The sequence below is a fragment of the Narcine bancroftii genome, chromosome 13 (assembly GCF_036971445.1).
Source record: "Narcine bancroftii isolate sNarBan1 chromosome 13, sNarBan1.hap1, whole genome shotgun sequence".
Taxonomy (NCBI): domain Eukaryota; kingdom Metazoa; phylum Chordata; class Chondrichthyes; order Torpediniformes; family Narcinidae; genus Narcine; species Narcine bancroftii.
This window is the reverse complement of record NC_091481.1, coordinates 85,866,098-85,885,408: the sequence shown is the minus strand read 5'-3', so window position 1 is coordinate 85,885,408 and position 19,311 is coordinate 85,866,098. Positions and strand designations below refer to the sequence as shown.

Sequence of the window (19,311 nt, the reverse complement as noted above, 5' to 3'; positions counted from 1 at the left end):
TGATTCAGGTTACAATTCCAGTAGATCACGTCAATGGTGGTGGGATGGAGACTCCTCTCCGCCCCTCTTATGGTCCTGTGGACTGACCTCCGATCCCCAGATTGGATATCGCTGTACAGATATGCAATGGTCATCACGTGTACCTCATTGACTGTGAAATGCTCTAGGACACTGGCAGGTTTCTGTGGCGGGGGCAGTAGGGAGGTCATGACAGTAATTGTGACCTCAGGCAGACGGTGTTCAGGCCCTGTGCTGGAAGGGTTTGGAGAGATAGTGGAGAGGGGGCAGAGTGAGGATAAATAACTTAGCTGCTGTGGAATGTGTAGCAGTTCTGGCAAAGCCCTCCAGTAGTCTGAGCAGAACTTGGTCATAGTTCTGGTGTGAATCACCACAGGTCTCTGCCCAGACTGGGAATGAGGTGGGTGGCTACCCAGAGTGGGGGGGCTGTCACCTGAACTCTTGGGTAAGAGGAGGGAGAAGGCAAGAATCCCTGCCATTGCTGCCCTTCAATCCCTGCAATCTCCTGCTCCTTCCCCTCCTCTGAATGGGGGAAGTTGTTGCAGACCAATGGCCAGACCATTCAGCCCATCAATCTGTCCGTTCCCCAATTTCCATATTTCTGACCATCTACACAGCTACAGGTGTGGGTGGAAGCGAGAGGGAGGGAGAGGAAGAGGTAAAGATGTTGGAAGGGAGCTGGAGAGAAAGAAAGGGAAAGACAAAACCAGACTATACCGGGGAAAGAGATAGACAAAGAGAGGGGGAGGAAGTCGCCAGTGACCCGGGCAGAGAGTGGGCGAGCCTGTAGAGGGGCGAGAGATAGACGGTGGGATGGAGAGATCCTGCTCAACCGATGTCCCAGACATTTCTCCTGGGGCTACGTTCAGTCTCATGCTTTTTTTAAAACCAGTGAGCCGGGAGCGCGCCGGGGATCCCGTGACTCGGGAGCGCGCCTGGATTTTGGCTGCAAACTGAAATGCATCAGTTTGGGAAAGAAGCCGGGTGGAGAGAGTGAACTGAGATCGGGAGCCGGGACCACTCGCTTCCCCAGGTCAGTGACGGGGTGGCCCTGACTGGGACTGGGACTAGGACTAGGACTGGGGGTTGGGATGGCACCGTTTCACTGAGACCGCAGTGGACTCGGGTCCTGGTAGCATTTCGTGGCTAAAACTGAGGCAACACGTCTTGTTATCCAGTCTCTCCCCCTTTCTCTCTTTCTCTCCCTTTTCTTTTTCTCTTTCTCCCCTTTTTCTCTCTTTCTCCCCCTTTTCTTTCTCTCTTTCTCTCCCTTTCTCTCCATTTCTTTCTCTCTTTCTCTCCCTTTTTTTTCTCTTTCTTCTCTCCATTTCTTTTTCTCTCTCTCCCATTTCTTTCTCTTTCTCTCCCTTTTCTTTCTCTCTTTCTTTTTCTCTTTCTCTCCTTTTCTCTCTCTCTCTCTCACACACTTGTCAGTCTCTGAATGTTCTGCCTTGATCTCTGCCAGGAAGTTGGCCTTTATCGGACGCCCCTCTCCCCGACCCTCATGAAGGGTCCCGGGACCCTCCGGCGATGTGTGGGATTGGTCCAACGCCCCGTTCCGCTACCGTTCCTGCTTCTGTCAATGTGTCAGGTAGGTGCCGGGCGGGGCTGCAGGGGGAGGGAAGGCGGGTCTTCGGTGGATTAACTTTGTTCGCAGAAAGTGGCGATTATGGAATGATTGGAGCCAATAATCGTGCGGGGTGGGAAAGAAGTCCCCGGGCCGCGGGCACGAATTCCGGCCCCATGAACCACGTGAAACAGACGGCGAGAGGATTCCCCTGGCGTTGACAGTGCCTTTGGAGCGGATGGTCGGGGCCGCTCGCCCCGCTCCGGTCCCCCGCTCGCCCCGCTCCGGTCCCCCGCTCGCCCCGCTCCGGTCCCCCGCTCGCCCCGCTCCGGTCCCCCGCTCGCCCCGCTCCGGTCCCCCGCTCGCCCCGCTCCGGTCCCCCGCTCGCCCCGCTCCGGTCCCCCGCTCGCCCCGCTCCGGTCCCCCGCTCGCCCCGCTCCGGTCCCCCGCTCGCCCCGCTCCGGTCCCCCGCTCGCCCCGCTCCGGTCCCCCGCTCGCCCCGCTCCGGTCCCCCGCTCGCCCCGCTCCGGTCCCCCGCTCGCCCCGCTCCGGTCCCCCGCTCGCCCCGCTCCGGTCCCCCGCTCGCCCCGCTCCGGTCCCCCGCTCGCCCCGCTCCGGTCCCCCGCTCGCCCCGCTCCGGTCCCCCGCTCGCCCCGCTCCGGTCCCCCGCTCGCCCCGCTCCGGTCCCCCGCTCGCCCCGCTCCGGTCCCCCGCTCGCCCCGCTCCGGTCCCCCGCTCGCCCCGCTCCGGTCCCCCGCTCGCCCCGCTCCGGTCCCCCGCTCGCCCCGCTCCGGTCCCCCGCTCGCCCCGCTCCGGTCCCCCGCTCGCCCCGCTCCGGTCCCCCGCTCGCCCCGCTCCGGTCCCCCGCTCGCCCCGCTCCGGTCCCCCGCTCGCCCCGCTCCGGTCCCCCGCTCGCCCCGCTCCGGTCCCCCGCTCGCCCCGCTCCGGTCCCCCGCTCGCCCCGCTCCGGTCCCCCGCTCGCCCCGCTCCGGTCCCCCGCTCGCCCCGCTCCGGTCCCCCGCTCGCCCCGCTCCGGTCCCCCGCTCGCCCCGCTCCGGTCCCCCGCTCGCCCCGCTCCGGTCCCCCGCTCGCCCCGCTCCGGTCCCCCGCTCGCCCCGCTCCGGTCCCCCGCTCGCCCCGCTCCGGTCCCCCGCTCGCCCCGCTCCGGTCCCCCGCTCGCCCCGCTCCGGTCCCCCGCTCGCCCCGCTCCGGTCCCCCGCTCGCCCCGCTCCGGTCCCCCGCTCGCCCCGCTCCGGTCCCCCGCTCGCCCCGCTCCGGTCCCCCGCTCGCCCCGCTCCGGTCCCCCGCTCGCCCCGCTCCGGTCCCCCGCTCGCCCCGCTCCGGTCCCCCGCTCGCCCCGCTCCGGTCCCCCGCTCGCCCCGCTCCGGTCCCCCGCTCGCCCCGCTCCGGTCCCCCGCTCGCCCCGCTCCGGTCCCCCGCTCGCCCCGCTCCGGTCCCCCGCTCGCCCCGCTCCGGTCCCCCGCTCGCCCCGCTCCGGTCCCCCGCTCGCCCCGCTCCGGTCCCCCGCTCGCCCCGCTCCGGTCCCCCGCTCGCCCCGCTCCGGTCCCCCGCTCGCCCCGCTCCGGTCCCCCGCTCGCCCCGCTCCGGTCCCCCGCTCGCCCCGCTCCGGTCCCCCGCTCGCCCCGCTCCGGTCCCCCGCTCGCCCCGCTCCGGTCCCCCGCTCGCCCCGCTCCGGTCCCCCGCTCGCCCCGCTCCGGTCCCCCGCTCGCCCCGCTCCGGTCCCCCGCTCGCCCCGCTCCGGTCCCATTCCGGCCTGGGCCATGGGAATATTGGTGGCTTTGCCATTTTGCCTGAAAGGTAGTTTTTTTTAAAAATCGTGATTCCCGTCCAATCTACTCCGTCATTCCATCCATTCTCCCACTCCCCTGCCTTCTCCCCATTCCCTGACTACTCAGATACCTATTAATCTCTGCCTAAGTACACCCAGTGACCTGGGAGCCCCTGGGAGCAAATTTTAAATGGGGGCCTTTTAAGTCTGAAGTTGTGCCCTTTTGTCCTGGACTCCCCTACCGTGGGAAACATCCTTGCCACATCTGTGCCCACTTCTTTCAACATTCAAAATGCTTCCAAGAGGTCCTCCCTCATTCTTCTGAACTCCAAGGAGAACCATCCAAGTCCCTTCATTCCAGGAATTATTCTTGTGAATTGTTGAATCCTGTCTGACGCCAGCACGTCCTTCCTTAAAGAAGGAGCCCCGAAAACTGAACCCCGTGCCTACGATCAACCCTGTATCTTCGGGAAGAAGAAGGGGCTTTTTAACGAGGCAGCGCAGAGGAGGTTCACTCAGTTGGTTCCAGAGATGAGGGGCTTAATGTAGGAGGAAGGATCAAGTTGTCGTAGGCTTTACTTATTGGACTATAGAAGGGTGAGGGGATTAGGAGGAACAGAGAGGAGAGTAGGGGGTTCATTCCAGCCTCAAGGCTCTTTGGACTAGAATTAGGAGAGAGATGAGAAGGGACTGGCTCTTCCAGAGAGCAGTCAGCCTCTGGCTAATGAAGCAGACGAGACCGTCTCCTAGAATGTACAAGAGTTTTGAAAGTAGAGAGTTAAGAGTTATGGCAACAGGTGGAACTGAGTCGGAAGAACTGAATGGTGGAGCAGGATCGACGGCCCAGATGGCCGACTCCTGCTCCTGTTTCTAATCTTCTCGAGTATCGGTGGCAAAAATGTCAAAGGAGAGAAGTTGCATGGTAGTTATAATCTTGTTAACCAGCAGATTCTTTCAAGGGGTGAACGATCTTCTCCTGTGTCCATATTCTCAAAAGAAAAGTGCCAAATCCTTTCACAGTTTATCAAATTTCTAAATAGAATAAAACCCCTGGTATTCGGAATTCAAGAGCATCCAGCTGCCTCAAGAAAACCGGCAAAAAAGGACGAGGAAAATAAATTTTAAAAGTTAAAATAAATAAGAATAAAATAATAGGTTAAAAATAAATAAGTTTAAAATTGTCAAGTTTGTTGCCATCTGATTGTGTAAGTACGACCTGGCGAAACAGCGTTCTCTGGTCCTCGGTGCAAAATATGCAGACATGCACCCAAACATAACACACACACACATAGGCATAGGGATCAATACATAGGCAGGGCAGGTATTTAATTCGTACAAGTAAATAAATAATATTGTTTTGTACACATGAGAGTCTTGGGTGGTTAGTGTGAGCAGTTCCTTTGTAAAATTGTAAAAGTAAATGTTCTCCAAAGTAACACATAAATACTTGGTGAAGATGGGAGCAAATATCCAGCCAGTAGAGGCCTTGGTTGTGTTGTTTATAGCAGTTGTTTGAATAAAGTTGTGTGAACCAGCAATGGCGTCACCCAGGATGAAGAGCTAGTTGATGCCGCTCGCCGTTGGGGTGACTTAAAGTGTTTCCTTATCCCTGCTCAGTAAGAGTCACCCCGGTCAGAGGCTTTATCTGTAAACTTGGCAGGGGGATGGGGGGGGGGGGTTAATTATCTATAAAGTTATTGTTTGTCTTTTCGGAGGTTCTGCGAAGGGGAGGAACCTGCAGATGCAGTGACGGTTAAATGTTTTCAAAGAATGTGACTGAAAATAAAGTCAAATGCTTTAAGGTTTATATATTCATGCAAGTGAAGTTTGTTCAGTGAAAGTACAGTAGAGTATTTTTGTATTTAAACTGTTTATTCTTAATGCAGGTGCATTAGTTAGGCATTGAAATGGTGCAGCCAAGATAGGTAAACTGGTTGACCGTTTTGAGTTTTGTGTGCCTGATGGAGATGTGGGGGGGCTGGTAGTCATGGTGGGGAGCTGGCTGATGGAGGACCTCAGTTTTCTTCAGGCTGACTTCCAGGCCAAACATTTTGGCAGTTTCCGCAAAGCAGGACGTCAAGCGCATCAGATGCAAGGATCGACAATGAAATAGACAACAGACTCGCCAAGGCAAATAGCGCCTTTGGAAGACTACACAAAAGAGTCTGGAAAAACAACCAACTGAAAAACCTCACAAAGATAAGCGTATACAGAGCCATTGTCATACCCACACTCCTGTTCGGCTCCGAATCATGGGTCCTCTACCGGCACCACCTACGGCTCCTAGAACGCTTCCACCAGCGTTGTCTCCGCTCCATCCTCAACATCCATTGGAGCGCTTACACCCCTAACGTCGAAGTACTCGAGATGGCAGAGGTCGACAGCATCGAGTCCACGCTGCTGAAGATCCAGCTGCGCTGGATGGGTCACGTCTCCAGAATGGAGGACCATCACCTTCCCAAGATCGTGTTATATGGCGAGCTCTCCACTGGCCACCATGACAGAGGTGCACCAAAGAAAAGGTACAAGGACTGCCTAAAGAAATCTCTTGGTGCCTGCCACATTGACCACCGCCAGTGGGCTGATAACGCCTCAAACCGTGCATCTTGGCGCCTCACAGTTTGGCGGGCAGCAACCTCCTTTGAAGAAGACCGCAGAGCCCACCTCACTGACAAAAGGCAAAGGAGGAAAAACCCAACCCCAACCAACCAATTTTCCCTTGCAACCGCTGCAATCATGTCTGCCTGTCCCGCATCGGACTTGTCAGCCACAAACGAGCCTGCAGCTGACGTGGACTTTTTACCCCCTCCGTAAATCTTCGTCCGCGAAGCCAAGCCAAAGAAGAAGAAGTTAGGCATTGTAAGACTAAGTCTCAAGCAACCGGAAAATAGACTTATCCAGCTTCCAACAATCCCCATAAGGTACTGGATACCAGGGGTTTTAGTTACTCACTCAGAAGCCTTGTTTTAAATTTGGGGTAATCCTCCCCCCCACCTGTCGTGGCACCATTCTTGCAAATCTTCCTTTGCCCTTCGACTGGTCCTCCTGAATCCTTTCTCTGACATTTGACACGGATCTGGTTGGAACGTTGTGCATTGTTCTGCTGGGTAGTTGGTTTCCCCAACCTTCTCCGCAATGACGTCAAGGTTTGCGGGTGTGGCACATTGATGCAGGAATTAGAGCTGCTGTCTGACGGTGCCGGAGACCCGGGTTCAATCCCAGCCTCAGGCACTGTCTGCTTGGAGTTAGCGCATTCTCCCCGTGAGTCTACTCCAGTTTCCTCCCACATCCCTAAGTCTTGGAGGATCAATTGTCTGTGGTTAACAGCCCTCACCGTGTAGCTGAGTAGTGGAATGTGGGGAGAATAAAATGAAGCCAAAGTAGGATTAGTGGAAAATGGGTAGTTAATAGCACAGACAATGGGCTCAAGGGCCTTTTTCTCCACTGTGTCTTGTGCTCCTTGGCTTCAGATAAGTGAGAGAGTGAGAGCTAGTGGTGGGTAACATGGTGCAGAATAAGCCATAGATTCCATCGACCATTCTGACTGGTCTGCAGGTAATTGCCAGAGCCCTGCGGATTAGAAGTTCCCGGAAATCTGAACATTCCAGCTCTTCTGCCCTAGGTCCTATGATTAGATGATATCGTGTTTATCTAATTCCCTCTGAAAGCCCTGGTTTATTAGGCCATAAGATATAGGAGCAGAAGTAGGCCATTCGTCCCCACCATTCCATCATGGACTGATCCACTCAGCCCCATTCCCCTGCCTTCTCCCCATAACTTTTGATGCCCTGAGTAAAGCCACAACCTTGGAGAAACTCAGCAAGTTAAACAGCAAAGATAAAGGTACAGAACTGACGTTTCGGGCTTGAGCCCTTCATCAAGGTATGAGCAAAATGTCAGCCCGAACATAATGGCAGGGAGAGGAACACAGTCCCACAGGCAGGAGATCATAGGTGGATAAAGGAGGAGGGCAGCCTAACTGTTCCAATACCTTCAATCTCTGCCTTCAATACACCCAATGACCTGGCCTCCACAGCCACCCATGGCAGCAAATTCCAGAGGTTTATCACCCTCTGGCTGGAGAGCTTCCTCTGTTTGAGATGGGCGCCCTTCCATCTTGAAGTTGTGGACTCTTGTCCTTGACTCCCCGACCATGGGAAACAACCTTTCTACATCTACTCTGTCCAGGCCTTTCACTGTTCGATTGGTTTCTCTGAGGTCAAGGACTCAACCACCAATCATGGGAAGAATGTGCAGAAGACCGTAAGTTATAGGACCAGAACTAGGGCCATTCAGCCCATCGAGACTACTCCATCGTGATCTGACCCAGGTTCCTGCTCGGTCTCACTCCCCTGCCTTCTCCCTGTCACCATTGATCCCCTGAGTGTGGCAGTCAGTCCTAGAGGCAGGCAGCTTCCAGTCCATAAACCAGCCAAGAGCCAGACTTTGGTTGGAGGCACCCTGTAGAGTGGCAGACTTTGGAATCTGGAGCAAAGAACAATGTGCGGGAGGATCTCAGCAGATCAGCCTTGACGGAAGCTTCTAGCTTGAAATGGTGACCATTCTCTTCGTCCTACTGATCCCTGCTTGGGCCTGCTGATTGTTTTTGTATCTTGAATCCGTTTGGAAGCACGAATGGGAATTGCACCTCGCAACGGGGGAGGGGTCCTAGAGGGAGTTGGGGCACCAAAAACAGGGTTGGGATGAGGTCAGATTTCCAGGAAGAGGATGTCAGAACATTGCAGAGGGGAGCAGCAGCTCTTGGGACTGGGACTGAAAAAATGCAGGATGTTTAATGGAGCTCCTTTCTGCAGCCAGTTATCCACAGCCCCAGGCTATGGATGTTGGATCAGAGCAGGGGATGTTGCAAGCACGTCCCCCATGCAGAGCAGGGAGGCTCCTTCTTCCAACCTTTCCACACTGCTGTGCTCTATAATTCAAATTCCAAGTGAACATGTGCAGGACCAGTGCTTCAAACAGAGTTTGCATTTATATCTCCTCCAACACTGTAAAGCATCTGGAGCAGTTGTGCATGGATGGCAACGGATATACAACATAGAACATTATAGTACAGAAACCGGCTCCTTCGGCCCTTCTAGTTTGTGCCTAGTCCCACTGATCTGCACCCAGTCCATTCCCCTCCCATCCGTGTATCCAAATTTTTCTTAAATGTTAACATTGAGCCCACATTCACCCCTTCAGCTGGCAGCTCGTTCCACACTCTCACTACTCTCTGAAGAAGTTCCCCCTACACTTTCTCCTTTCACCCTTAACCCATGTCCTCTGGGTTATATCTCACCTACTCTCAGTGGAAAAAGCTGACCTACATTTACTCTGGCCCCCTCATCATTTTAAATACTTCGATCAAATCTCCCCTCATTCTTCTACAATCCAGGGAATAAAGTCCTCACCTGTTCAACCTTTCCCTTTAACTTCCTGAAGTCCAGGCAACATCCCAGTAAATCTTCTCTGCACTCTTTCTAATTGATATCTTTCCTTTCGTTCGGTGACCAAAGCTGCACATAATACTGCAAATCTGGCCTCATCAATGTCTTATACAACTTGACTATAACATCCCAGCTCTTGGACTCAATACTTTGATTTATGAAGGCCAATGTGCCAAAAGCTCTCTTTACAACACTATCCACGTCCCTTTCAGGGAATTATGTATCAGTATTCCCAGATCCCTCTGTTCTACCGCACTCCTCCGTGCCCGACCATTTACCGTGTACGCCCTTTCCTAGTTTGCCCTTCCAAAGAGCAACATCTCGCACTTGTCTACATTAAATTCCATCTGCCATTTTTCCAGCTGGTCCAGATCCCTCTGCAAACTTTGAAAACCTTCCTCACTGTCCATGACGCCTCCAATCTTAGTGTCGTCTGCAAACTCGCTGATCCAATTCACCACATTATCATCCAGATCGTAGATGATAAACAGCAATGGTGCCAGCACTGATCCCTGAGGCACCCCAGAGAAACACAAAGACAACAGATGTCAGAATCTTGGGCAAAGAATGATCTGGGGAGAGATTCAGGCAGAAATGGCCAGTCTGTGTTTTGGGTCAGTATCATTTATCGAGATTTGTTGACGGCGAAGAGGCAGATTTTAAGAAAGGTAGAAAAGGAAACCGATTACACGAATGGAAAACACAAACTGTCTGTGCTGGGGAAACTGAGCAGGAGTCGGCCATTTGGCCTGTCGAGCCGCTCTGCCATTCAATGTGATCACGGCTGATCTGATATTGAGCTCATCTCTGCAACTGCCTGTCGGGGCCAGAGGTGCTGGCTTACCTTGTTAGGTGGCATCCGGGGGTCCATAGGTTGTGTGCGGCCATGTTGCTTCCTGTGTGCATGAGTGGGTCTTCGGGTGGCACACGCGCGGTGGGTGGTTTCACGGCAGGCGCTTGCGCGGTGGTTTGGCGACTGGGACGGCTGCCGCACGCGTGATTAGCTCAGGGAATGGAGGGCGGGAGTTTTGGCACAAATGCAGGATCGTTAGTGTGCAATGACCAATATGGGAGAGTGAGTGAGGATCACATATTTATTGTTGACCATTAATACAGACGTTTTGTTACCCATAGATCATTTACATATAGAATTTTATTATAGATCGTGACTACAGATAGTAATTTATAGATGTTTCATAGAATGTTAAAGAAGATCTGCAAGTCCCTTATGAGTTAATAAAAAAACCATTTAAGTACATCTAGATTGTGGTGAACCAATTGAAACACAGCAGCTTTTATGGATTGTAGTCACTACACGGCCTTTCCCCCGGATCCCTTAATTCCCGACTATGTAAAAATCTCTCCAACCTTGTCTTAAATATATTTATTGAGGTTGTCTCCACTGCTTCAATGGGCACAGAGGGGGAGAGGTGACTTTATAAAGGTATCTAGGATTATGAGTGGCTTGGGTAGGATGGACGGCCAGCACCTTTTTCCTGCGGCAACAATAGCAAACGCCAGAGGACATTTGTGAGTGGTGGAAAGTTTAGAGAAGATACCATAGGTGAGTTTTTTTTATCCGGAGAGTGATGGGGGCCTGGGATGCATTGTCAGGGGTGGTGGTGGAGGAGGCTGGTACAATAGGGACATTCAAAAGACCGATAAATTCAGAATCAGAATTTGTTGTCATGAACAAGTCGCGAAATTCAGTGGTTTGCTGCAGCGTCACAGGGAAAACATTCTTATTATAACCATCTTACTATAAAAAAAATTAAACTGTAGTGCACGAAAAGTGAGGCCGTGTCAGATTCAGGAATCTGATGGCGGAGGGGAAGAAGCTGTCCTTGTGCCGCTGGGTGCTCGTCTTCAGGTTCCTGTACCTTTTCCCTAATGGTAGCAGAGTGAGGAGGACAGGGCCTGCATGGTGGGGGTCCTTGAGGATAGAGGCTACTTTCTAGAGTCACTACCTCATGTCGATGTCCTCGATGGAGTGAAGTCTGGTGCCCGTGATGTCGCAGGCCGAGTTAACAACCCTCTGGAGTTTATTATTGTCCTGAGAGTTGGCGCCTCCATACCAGGTAGTAATGCAACCAGCCAGAATGCTCTTCACGGTCCACCTGTAGAAGTTTTCCAGAGTCTTCGGTGTCATATCGAATCTCCTCAGACACCTCACAAAATGTCATCACTGATAAGCCTTCTTGGTAATTGGCATCAACATGGAGGCTCTAGGACAGATCCTTGGAGATGTTGACATCCAGGAATTTGAAGATCTCGATCCTTTCCACTACTGAGCCCTCGATGAGGACTGGGTCGCGTTCCCGTGACCTTTCTCCTGAAGTGCTGTCACATGACAGCCACAACCCTTCCCAATATGGGCACAGGGTCAGAATAAGACCCAGAGTGTTTGGGAGAGAGATGACAAGAAAAGGGTGGCATGGATAGCGTAGCGGTTGGCCCAATGATGTTTCAGCGACCCAGGTTTGAATCCTGAGCTGTCTGTAAGGTGTTTGCATGTTCTCCCCGCGTCTGCATGGGATTCCTCAGGGCACTCCGGTTTTCTCCAAAAATGTAAGTTAATTGGCATATTTGGGCGGCTTGGTCTCGCAGGCCGGAAGTGCTGCACATGCGTTTTATGTTCACAAGCATTCTGGTTGTGTATGTAAAGGAGAGGGTCGGAAAATTAATTTGCATCATTCTGTTTATATGTTCCCAGCCTTGTGGAGTTGCAGGGCGGCAGGTCCTGCAGAATCAGCTCCCCAAGGCCCATTTTCATTTAGCAAAAATGACAAAAATTCCCAGACATTATGAGCAAAGATCCACAAAAAAGTTTATCCATATCTGAATCCAAATTCATCGTCATGAAGGTGTATCACGAAATTCACTGTATGGTGGCATCATTTTTTGTGCGTTACACGTGTAACATCAACCACAAATTTCATTTCCAGAAATACTCTCTTTTTTAAAAAAAAATTAGTGCAAAAGAAGAGGTAGTGAGGTTAACACCCTCGTGAACATTTGGTCGCGTGAGAGACCTCTGCTTTTCTCTAGATGAGCTAACTTTCGGAATTGTGAACAGCCCTAGGTTTGCAACCTCTTCCCTGAAAAAGTTTTTAAAGTTTTTTACTTGTTTTTAATTTTTAAAAACCAAATGTAGACATGTGGGCCGGAAGGGCCTGTTACTGCGGCGCGTGTCCGCGCTGCCAAAATACACCCATGCCTTTTGAGCAGTGGGAGGAAACCGGAGCGCCCAGAGGAAGCCTATGCCGGTCACGAGGAGAACATGAAAACTCCTCGCAGACAGCGGCAGATTTGAACTCGGGTCGCTGATGCTGTAACAGAGTGGCGCTAACCGTACTGCCCTTTTGCTTCTTTATAACTAAGCTACCTAGTTATCATAAAACACTCACAGAACTGTGAATATTTAATGATCTATTGGTTCTTTTTCTGTCACGTTGTGGTCATTTAATTACTGCGATTGTGTCCCTGTATGTCTGCAGCAAGAAAGAATTTCAGTGCGCCTGTACCTCGTACTTGTGTCTATGACAATAACCTCTCCTCAGTGGGCCAAACCTCTGTCTCCTACCTCCAATGACGCAAGTTCATTCCTGGCCTCGTGCTGTCTGCGCAGAGTTTGCCTGCTCCCCCTGCAACCTCGCCGAGGACTGAAATTTCCTCTCGCGTCCTAAACAAGCGCAGGTGGGCAGGTTAAGTGGCCGATGTAAATTTCCCCTGCCCCACCCCCACCCCAAGGGGGAGTGAGAGGTAGAATCTCGAAAGGGAGGGGGAGTCGATAGGAATGTCAGGGGAGGGGCTGAGAGAATAAAATGTGGCAATGCTTGCAAGTTACGGTTAGCGCGACGCTCTTACAGTGCCAATGACCCGGTTGGAATCCAGCGCTGTCTGTAAGGTGCTTGTACCCTCTCCCTGTGACCTGTGTCAGCTTCCTCCAGTTTTCTCCCACCCTTCGAAATGTACTGGGGATTGAAGGGTGTAATTGGACAGCATGGGCTCGTGGGCCGGAAGGGCCCTGTTACCGTGTTGCATGTCTAAATTTTTTAAAATTATTAAAGGTAAATGGATGGTCGGCATAGTCTAGATGGGCTGAACAGCCTGCTTCTGTGCTGATCACTGATCTTTGCACATGCTTCCCAGAGAATCATCCATCCAATTTTAGAGCCCACTTCACCCAGATTTCTAGTCATTTGGAGCAGGGTAGACGTGTCTTTGAGCTCCCTGTAAATAGCCATGGGAGAAAGGGTTTTAGGCAGCGTCTCCAAATAAAGGCAGGTCAATGTTGGCAGGAAAGAAGCAATGCATCAAAAACAACAGCGCTTGCTGATGGCGCCTGCAGACGAAACCCCGTGATTCGAAGCGTTGTCGTCATTGGGTAATAACAACGGCTCTGACCAGAGCGCATCAGGAGGTTCAAAAAGTAAATGAGCATTGAGGTTTAGCCTTGTAGGTCTATTGATATATGTATGCTGGGCTTACGAAAAATATTTTTGTTGTTAGAACGAACGACAGGGATAATTTTATAAAAAAATAATAAATTTCTGCTGAAACACTGCACAAAAATTTTGTAGACAGTTATTCTGGTGTCACCCTCTCTGATGGAGTCACCTGGTGCGGTCCGTAGCCCCCTAGTGACACCAGAGCCCCTTACCACATGAGAGAAAGAGAAGCAAAAAAGAATCCATTCAGAGTCACTGAGTGTCCGTGGATTCGCTCCAGCAATTCCTGCAGACGCACAGACCCCTGATCGATCCATCGGCCGCCGAGCTCCAGATCCGAACCTCCCATACGATCAGGAAGCCTTCAGCGCCCAAGGCCCCTTCAGGAGCCCTTCTTGCCCTCAGCCCCCTCTCCGACACCTGGTTCCCACGAGCCGGTCTCCAGCAGCCCAACCTCAGCCTGTCGGTTCCTCAGCCCACTAATAATATCCCTGAAAATAAAACAGAAAATGCTGGAAATACTCAGAAGGTCAATTAGCTTCAGTGGAGTGAGAAACAGGTCACAGAGTCTTCATTCTTTTGGTGGCAAGTCTTTGACTTGAAAAATTAACTCTGCTTTTTTGTTGCCGGACTGGACAAAGGTTGGGGGGGTGGGTGGTTACCAGCGTCTGCTGTATTTTTGTGGACAATGCCTCTGAGGTGTGAATCACCCAGGCCCGTGACCAGCAGACACTTCCGGCTTCAGTGGAGATCACTGAAAGCAGAAGCTTAAAGTTTAGGGCTGACCATTCCAACCCCATCTCACAACCGGTGCGAGTCACAGAGGCCGTAAACCAGGCCAGATTTGAGTGTGTATGCAGCTGTATCCCCCAGTGATTGCAAATAAGCTGTGTAAACACCACTGGTTGCCTGAAGGAACTGCAGAGATCCTGAATCACCCAACGTAGTTTGGACACTAGGCCTTGTAAATATTCAGTGCTGAAAGAGCCTAACTTCTGTTCCCAGACATGAAGGACGTTGTTTAATGAGTGGCATTCAACCACAAAAGGATAAAGACCAATGGGCCATGTGTCAGAGGGTTTTAAATTAAATGAGAAGACCAGCAAAGAGAGAGTAATAGCCTTGAACGATACAGCGCATTGCAGGCAGCATTTCCTAGTTCAAATTTATTCTCATCTGACTATAAATGCTCAAGTAAAAGTCGATCTCATGTAAAGTTCAACCCTTCCTCTTATTTTTGGCCAAAAATTCTGGAATTTGCCATACACCTCATGTTAAAGTTGACCGTAGTCTCTCACCTCGGGCCCAGTCGCCCACCTATCGGAGCTCCTGGTGCCCTGAACGCAGACTTGCGTCTCGGCCGCAGCTGCCCGCCCATCAGGACTCCTAACACCGCCCACCCCCCACCCCCCCAGACATGGATCTCACCTCAGCCTTCCCCACCCATGGGAGCTCCCAGTGCCTCCCAGTTCCCCACCCGCTGCCCACAGACCGGAGCTCCCGACCCCTTCCAATGACGCAGATACCGAAGGCGGTCCCAGCCTCCCCCCATGGTGGGATGTGTGCCTTGATAAAATGGCACCTGAGGAGCATTAAACTACTGGTCGGCACATGAAGCCGTAGGTCCATTTCCTCTTCTGGGTAGAAGACATTACAGTAAAAGCCTGAAAAGTGGACCACTCCAGACTTCTTGAAAACGCTCGGCTTTTGTGTGCATGGACTACGGCTGGACGTGCATTTTATGTGAGAATTTATGTGTGTACATACATTTCAGGAAGACGTGCATTGCGGGCAGGCTTGCATTACATAAGCGCCACAGATGTACCGTGCCGCACAGGAATCAGGACAATCTGAAACTCTGGACCAACTATTTTGGGATTTTAGGAGTTTTACTATAACACCAGGGATGTCGTGGTCACCGTTCCTCCTCAACAAACCAGAGCAGATGAGCTCATCAAATGCTACGCCTGGGATCTTGCTGTGCTTTTGCTCTCTGGCGTGTGATCACGCATCCTTGGTTGTGGAGTATTTTCAACCTTCTTCACAGAAGCTACATGAAAGTGGTTTTGCAGTTAGAAATCAAGGTTCAAGCTTCCTTTTACTGACACGTAATCTACTTCAATGTTTCTCTGCTGTAAGGCAACAAAGAGTCGCCGTGAGCACTGCCTAGAGAGAAAAAGAGCATTGGAAATAGGAGCAGAAGTTGGCCATTCAGCCCATTAATGTGATCCTGGCTGTGATCGGCTCATCTCCACCCACCTGCCTTTTCCCCATGTTCCTTAATTCCCCAACTTTGTAAAAATCTACCCAACCTTGTCTTAAATCTATTAACTGAGGTCACCTCCACTGCTTCAATGGGCAGCAAATTCCACAGATTCCCCACCCTCTGGGAAAAGCAGTTCCTCCTCATCTCCGTCTCAATCTACTCCTCTGGACCTTGAGGCTATGTCCCCTGGTTCTGGTCTTCCTCACCAATGGGAACAACTTACCCACCTCTATCTTCTCCCCAGAACCTGGTGCCCATGAGTGGGCCTCCAGCAGCCCCACAGCCTGTGATCTCCATCGCTGGGGCAGGTTGGGAGGTCCCCTAACATGGACCTCCTCCTGTACCAGACCATACAGAATCCTTAGTAATTTTCTTTGTACTAATATTACTTGTAAATTGTAATCCCCGTAGATCACTGAATGTAATGGCAATGGTAGTGAGATAAACACCGATCATAATTTAAATTACACCTTTAAATTACAGCAGCAACAAAAACAACAGCGCTTGCTTGTGCAGACAAAACCATGTGATTCGAAGCATCATTGTTATTGGGTAATAACGACAGCTCTGACTGGAGCATATTAGATGGTTCAAAAAGTAAATGAGCATCAGTTTTTAACCTTGTAAGTCTATTGGATCATGTCAACTGGGCTTACAAGAAATGTTTTTTTTTTGTTATAATGAACGACAGGGATACTTTTATAAATAGTAATAAATTTCTACTGAAACATTGCACAAAAAATTCAATAGACTCATTTTGGTGTCACCCCTTCTGATGGTGTCCCCCATTGCGGTCCGCATTCCCTCCACTACTGACGCCAGTGGGTAGTTTCTCATCAGCTGCGTCCTCCTCGGATCAAGGAGAGGATCACGAGATTTCCCCCTGCTCCCCCAACCACACCCTCCCCATCCTCCACAATTATTCTGACATCAAACACAATGCCCTCTTTGCTTCACTGACAAGCTGGTCTCCATGTTTGTTGATCATTCCAAGGTTTCCCATGCTATGTTTGGCATCTTCCCCATCCTTTGGGATTCCCCATTAATAAAACTTGTAGTCACATATGCTTTTGGTTAACAGCTCAGTTGTACTCCCACATATCTGGCTCCCTCTGCTCCTTTCTAAGGGTCTTGGTTCTGTCGCGGCCTCCAATCCAAACAAAATATTTTCCCAATAACTTCCTTTCATTTCATCTCGTGCATGAGTCTGGAAACTGCTCTTGCAGCAAGGAAACAGGCCGTTCAGCTCATCGAGTTCACACTGACCACCCATCGCCACGAGATTCTCCCTGCGTCCCCAGCAGCTCCACCCCCAGCCCACCCCTCTCTCCCCCCCCCCCCCCACACCTACCGCCGCTCACCTGCATCCCAGGAGCAGCTGTTAACCCATGTCTCTGGGATGCGGGGTAGAAACGCAAGCACCAACACAGTCTCAGCGAGTTCCAGAGCCGCAGGGGGAAGCTCTGGTGAGACTGCTCTTGGTCGCCTCATTACAAGATGGACGTAGAAGCTTTGGAGAGGGGCCAGGTGGAGGTTTACCAGGGTGAGGCCCTGATGGGAGAACATGTCTTGTGGAGCAAGCTTTTCCCAATGGAGAGACAAAGGATGGAAGGGTGACTTAATCGACAATGTTATGAGGAGCTTAGATCGGATGGACGGCCAGCAGCTTTTTATCAAAGTGGGAGTAGCAAACACCAGAGGACATCTGTACAAAGTGAATAGAGGAAAGTTTAGGGGTAAGTTTTTTACACAGAGAGTGGTGGGGGCCTGGAATGCGTTGCCGGGGGTGGTAGTGGAGGCTGGTACAATAGGGACATTTAAAAAGAACTCTTAGACAGGCACGTGGATGTAAGAAAAGTAGAATGTGAGGTAGGGAGGAGTTAGATTATTGTGGAGTAGGTTTACATAGGTCAGCACAACATGATGGGATGAAGGACCTGTCATTTCTTTATATCTATACCCAGCATGCAAATTCCATATGAGCTGCTTTGAGGTGGCAGGTGAGCCACTGTGCTGCCCTTGCTCATACCCCTTCCACAGTTTGCCATTCCTGCCGTCTCGAGTGGCCCAGGCTGGACTGCCATTCACTTGGGCTGGATAACAGTCAGTGGTGACGTCTGGGCTATGAAGGGGGCGTCGGCACCTCTTCTTCACAGCCAGTTTCCCTGCTGCACCAGGGAAATGAGTTGTCTGGGCACATCAATGCCCCTCTTTTCAAGTTCATTATCATCTGTCTGTACATACAAATATTGGGGCAGCATGGATGGCCTGGCAACACTGTTACGGCACTAGCGACCGGAACTGGGGTTTGAATCCTGCACTGTCTTGTAAGGAGTTTGTACGTTCTCCCCGTGTCAGTGTGGGTTTTCCCCGGGGGCTCTGGTTTCCTCCCGCCATTTGAAACGTACCAGGGGTTTTAGGTCAATTGAGTGGCACGGGGCCGAAAGGGGCTGTTACCATGATGGACATCTAAATTTAAATAGTTGAAACAGCGTTTCTCCAAACTGTGGTCCATGCACAATACACATCACATAATAATCATATTTATACATAAAGATATAATTTAAAATAAACATATGTAAATATTTTGGGCTGATTTATCGGTTACAGGACATTGTTCATCAATCTCACAACTTGTGGGAAGAAGTTATTCCCCAGCCTGGCCTCCTGTACCTCCTTCCTGATGGTAGTGGGTCAAAGGTCGTGTGCTGGATGGAAAGGGTCCTCAATAATTCTCTGAGCCCTATTTAAGCAATGCCCCCATGGTGAATGTTGTCAACAGAGGAAAGGGAGACACCAGTGATCTTCTGGGCCATTCTATGACCCTCTAGTATTGACTTCCAGTCTGATCTTTGTAGCTCCCGTCCACACAGAGATGCAGCCTGACAGGACCCTCCCAGTGGTGTTCCTGTAAAATGTTAGATGGGGGCCGGTAGCCTTGCCCTCCTCGAACTCCTGAGGAAGTGTAGGCACTGCTGATGAATGAGGAGATGTTGTGGGTCCAGGACTGGTCGTCTTTCATGTGCACATCAGTGGACTTTGTGCTCTCCAAGACAGAGCCATTGATGTGTAGTAGAGAGAGGTCAACATTCATCGTCCTGATGTCCACAATCATCTCCCTTATCTCGGCTGGACATGTGGCCAAAAGAAGAAAAGAAGACCCCATTGACCATTCTCGGCCATTTTGATGATCCTCTTTATTACCCTCTGGTCTGATGCCTTGCAGATACCATACCAGACAATTTAAGCCATACTTTGGTGGGTTTTGCCAGCGTGGTTTTCTTGCACCAATGATTCGTTCTCTTCCCCTCTTTCCTGGTCTTGGACCTCCAGTCTAATTCCTGTTGAACGTCGGACACTGGACACCAGATGGGCCACTTGAAGGACCACAGGACGGAACTCGCATTGGACCACCATACCAAAGAAGAGAGGAAACCATAGCTCCTGCATGGGATCAATCCCCAGAAAGCTTTGGGGGAAATGAGAAGGGGACCAGGTGGTAGCCCTCAGACTGGAGGGGACAAATGGTCTCCTCCCACCCAGCTCCTTGACTGGCAATGCTGCGCTGGAGGACTGTTGGAAGGCACACTGGGAAGGGAAACCTCGGCAGGGTCCTCCACCATAGGAAGGAAGATCCTTCTGCTAGTTCGGTTCGACAGGCTGCCCGCAGGCTGAACTCAGCAGGTCAGGCAGCGTCCGATGGTCAGTCAACGTTTCAGGTCAACTTAGAGTAAAAAGGCAGTAAGAAGGAGAGGCCAAAAGGAGAGTGTATG

General features: G+C 51.5%; 1 protein-coding gene across 1 annotated transcript in view; it reads left to right on the top strand.

Moving 5' to 3' along the window:
• The first annotated feature begins 544 nt into the window (after positions 1 to 544).
• The window catches only part of LOC138748102 (uncharacterized), a 36,657-nt gene continuing 17,890 nt past the window's right edge, over positions 545 to 19,311 (top strand). The window contains exons 1-3 of the mRNA XM_069907791.1: positions 545 to 792; positions 911 to 1,051; positions 1,529 to 1,609. Coding sequence (XP_069763892.1) covers positions 545 to 792; positions 911 to 1,051; positions 1,529 to 1,609 — 470 coding nt within the window. The remainder of the gene's footprint in view (positions 793 to 910; positions 1,052 to 1,528; positions 1,610 to 19,311) is intronic.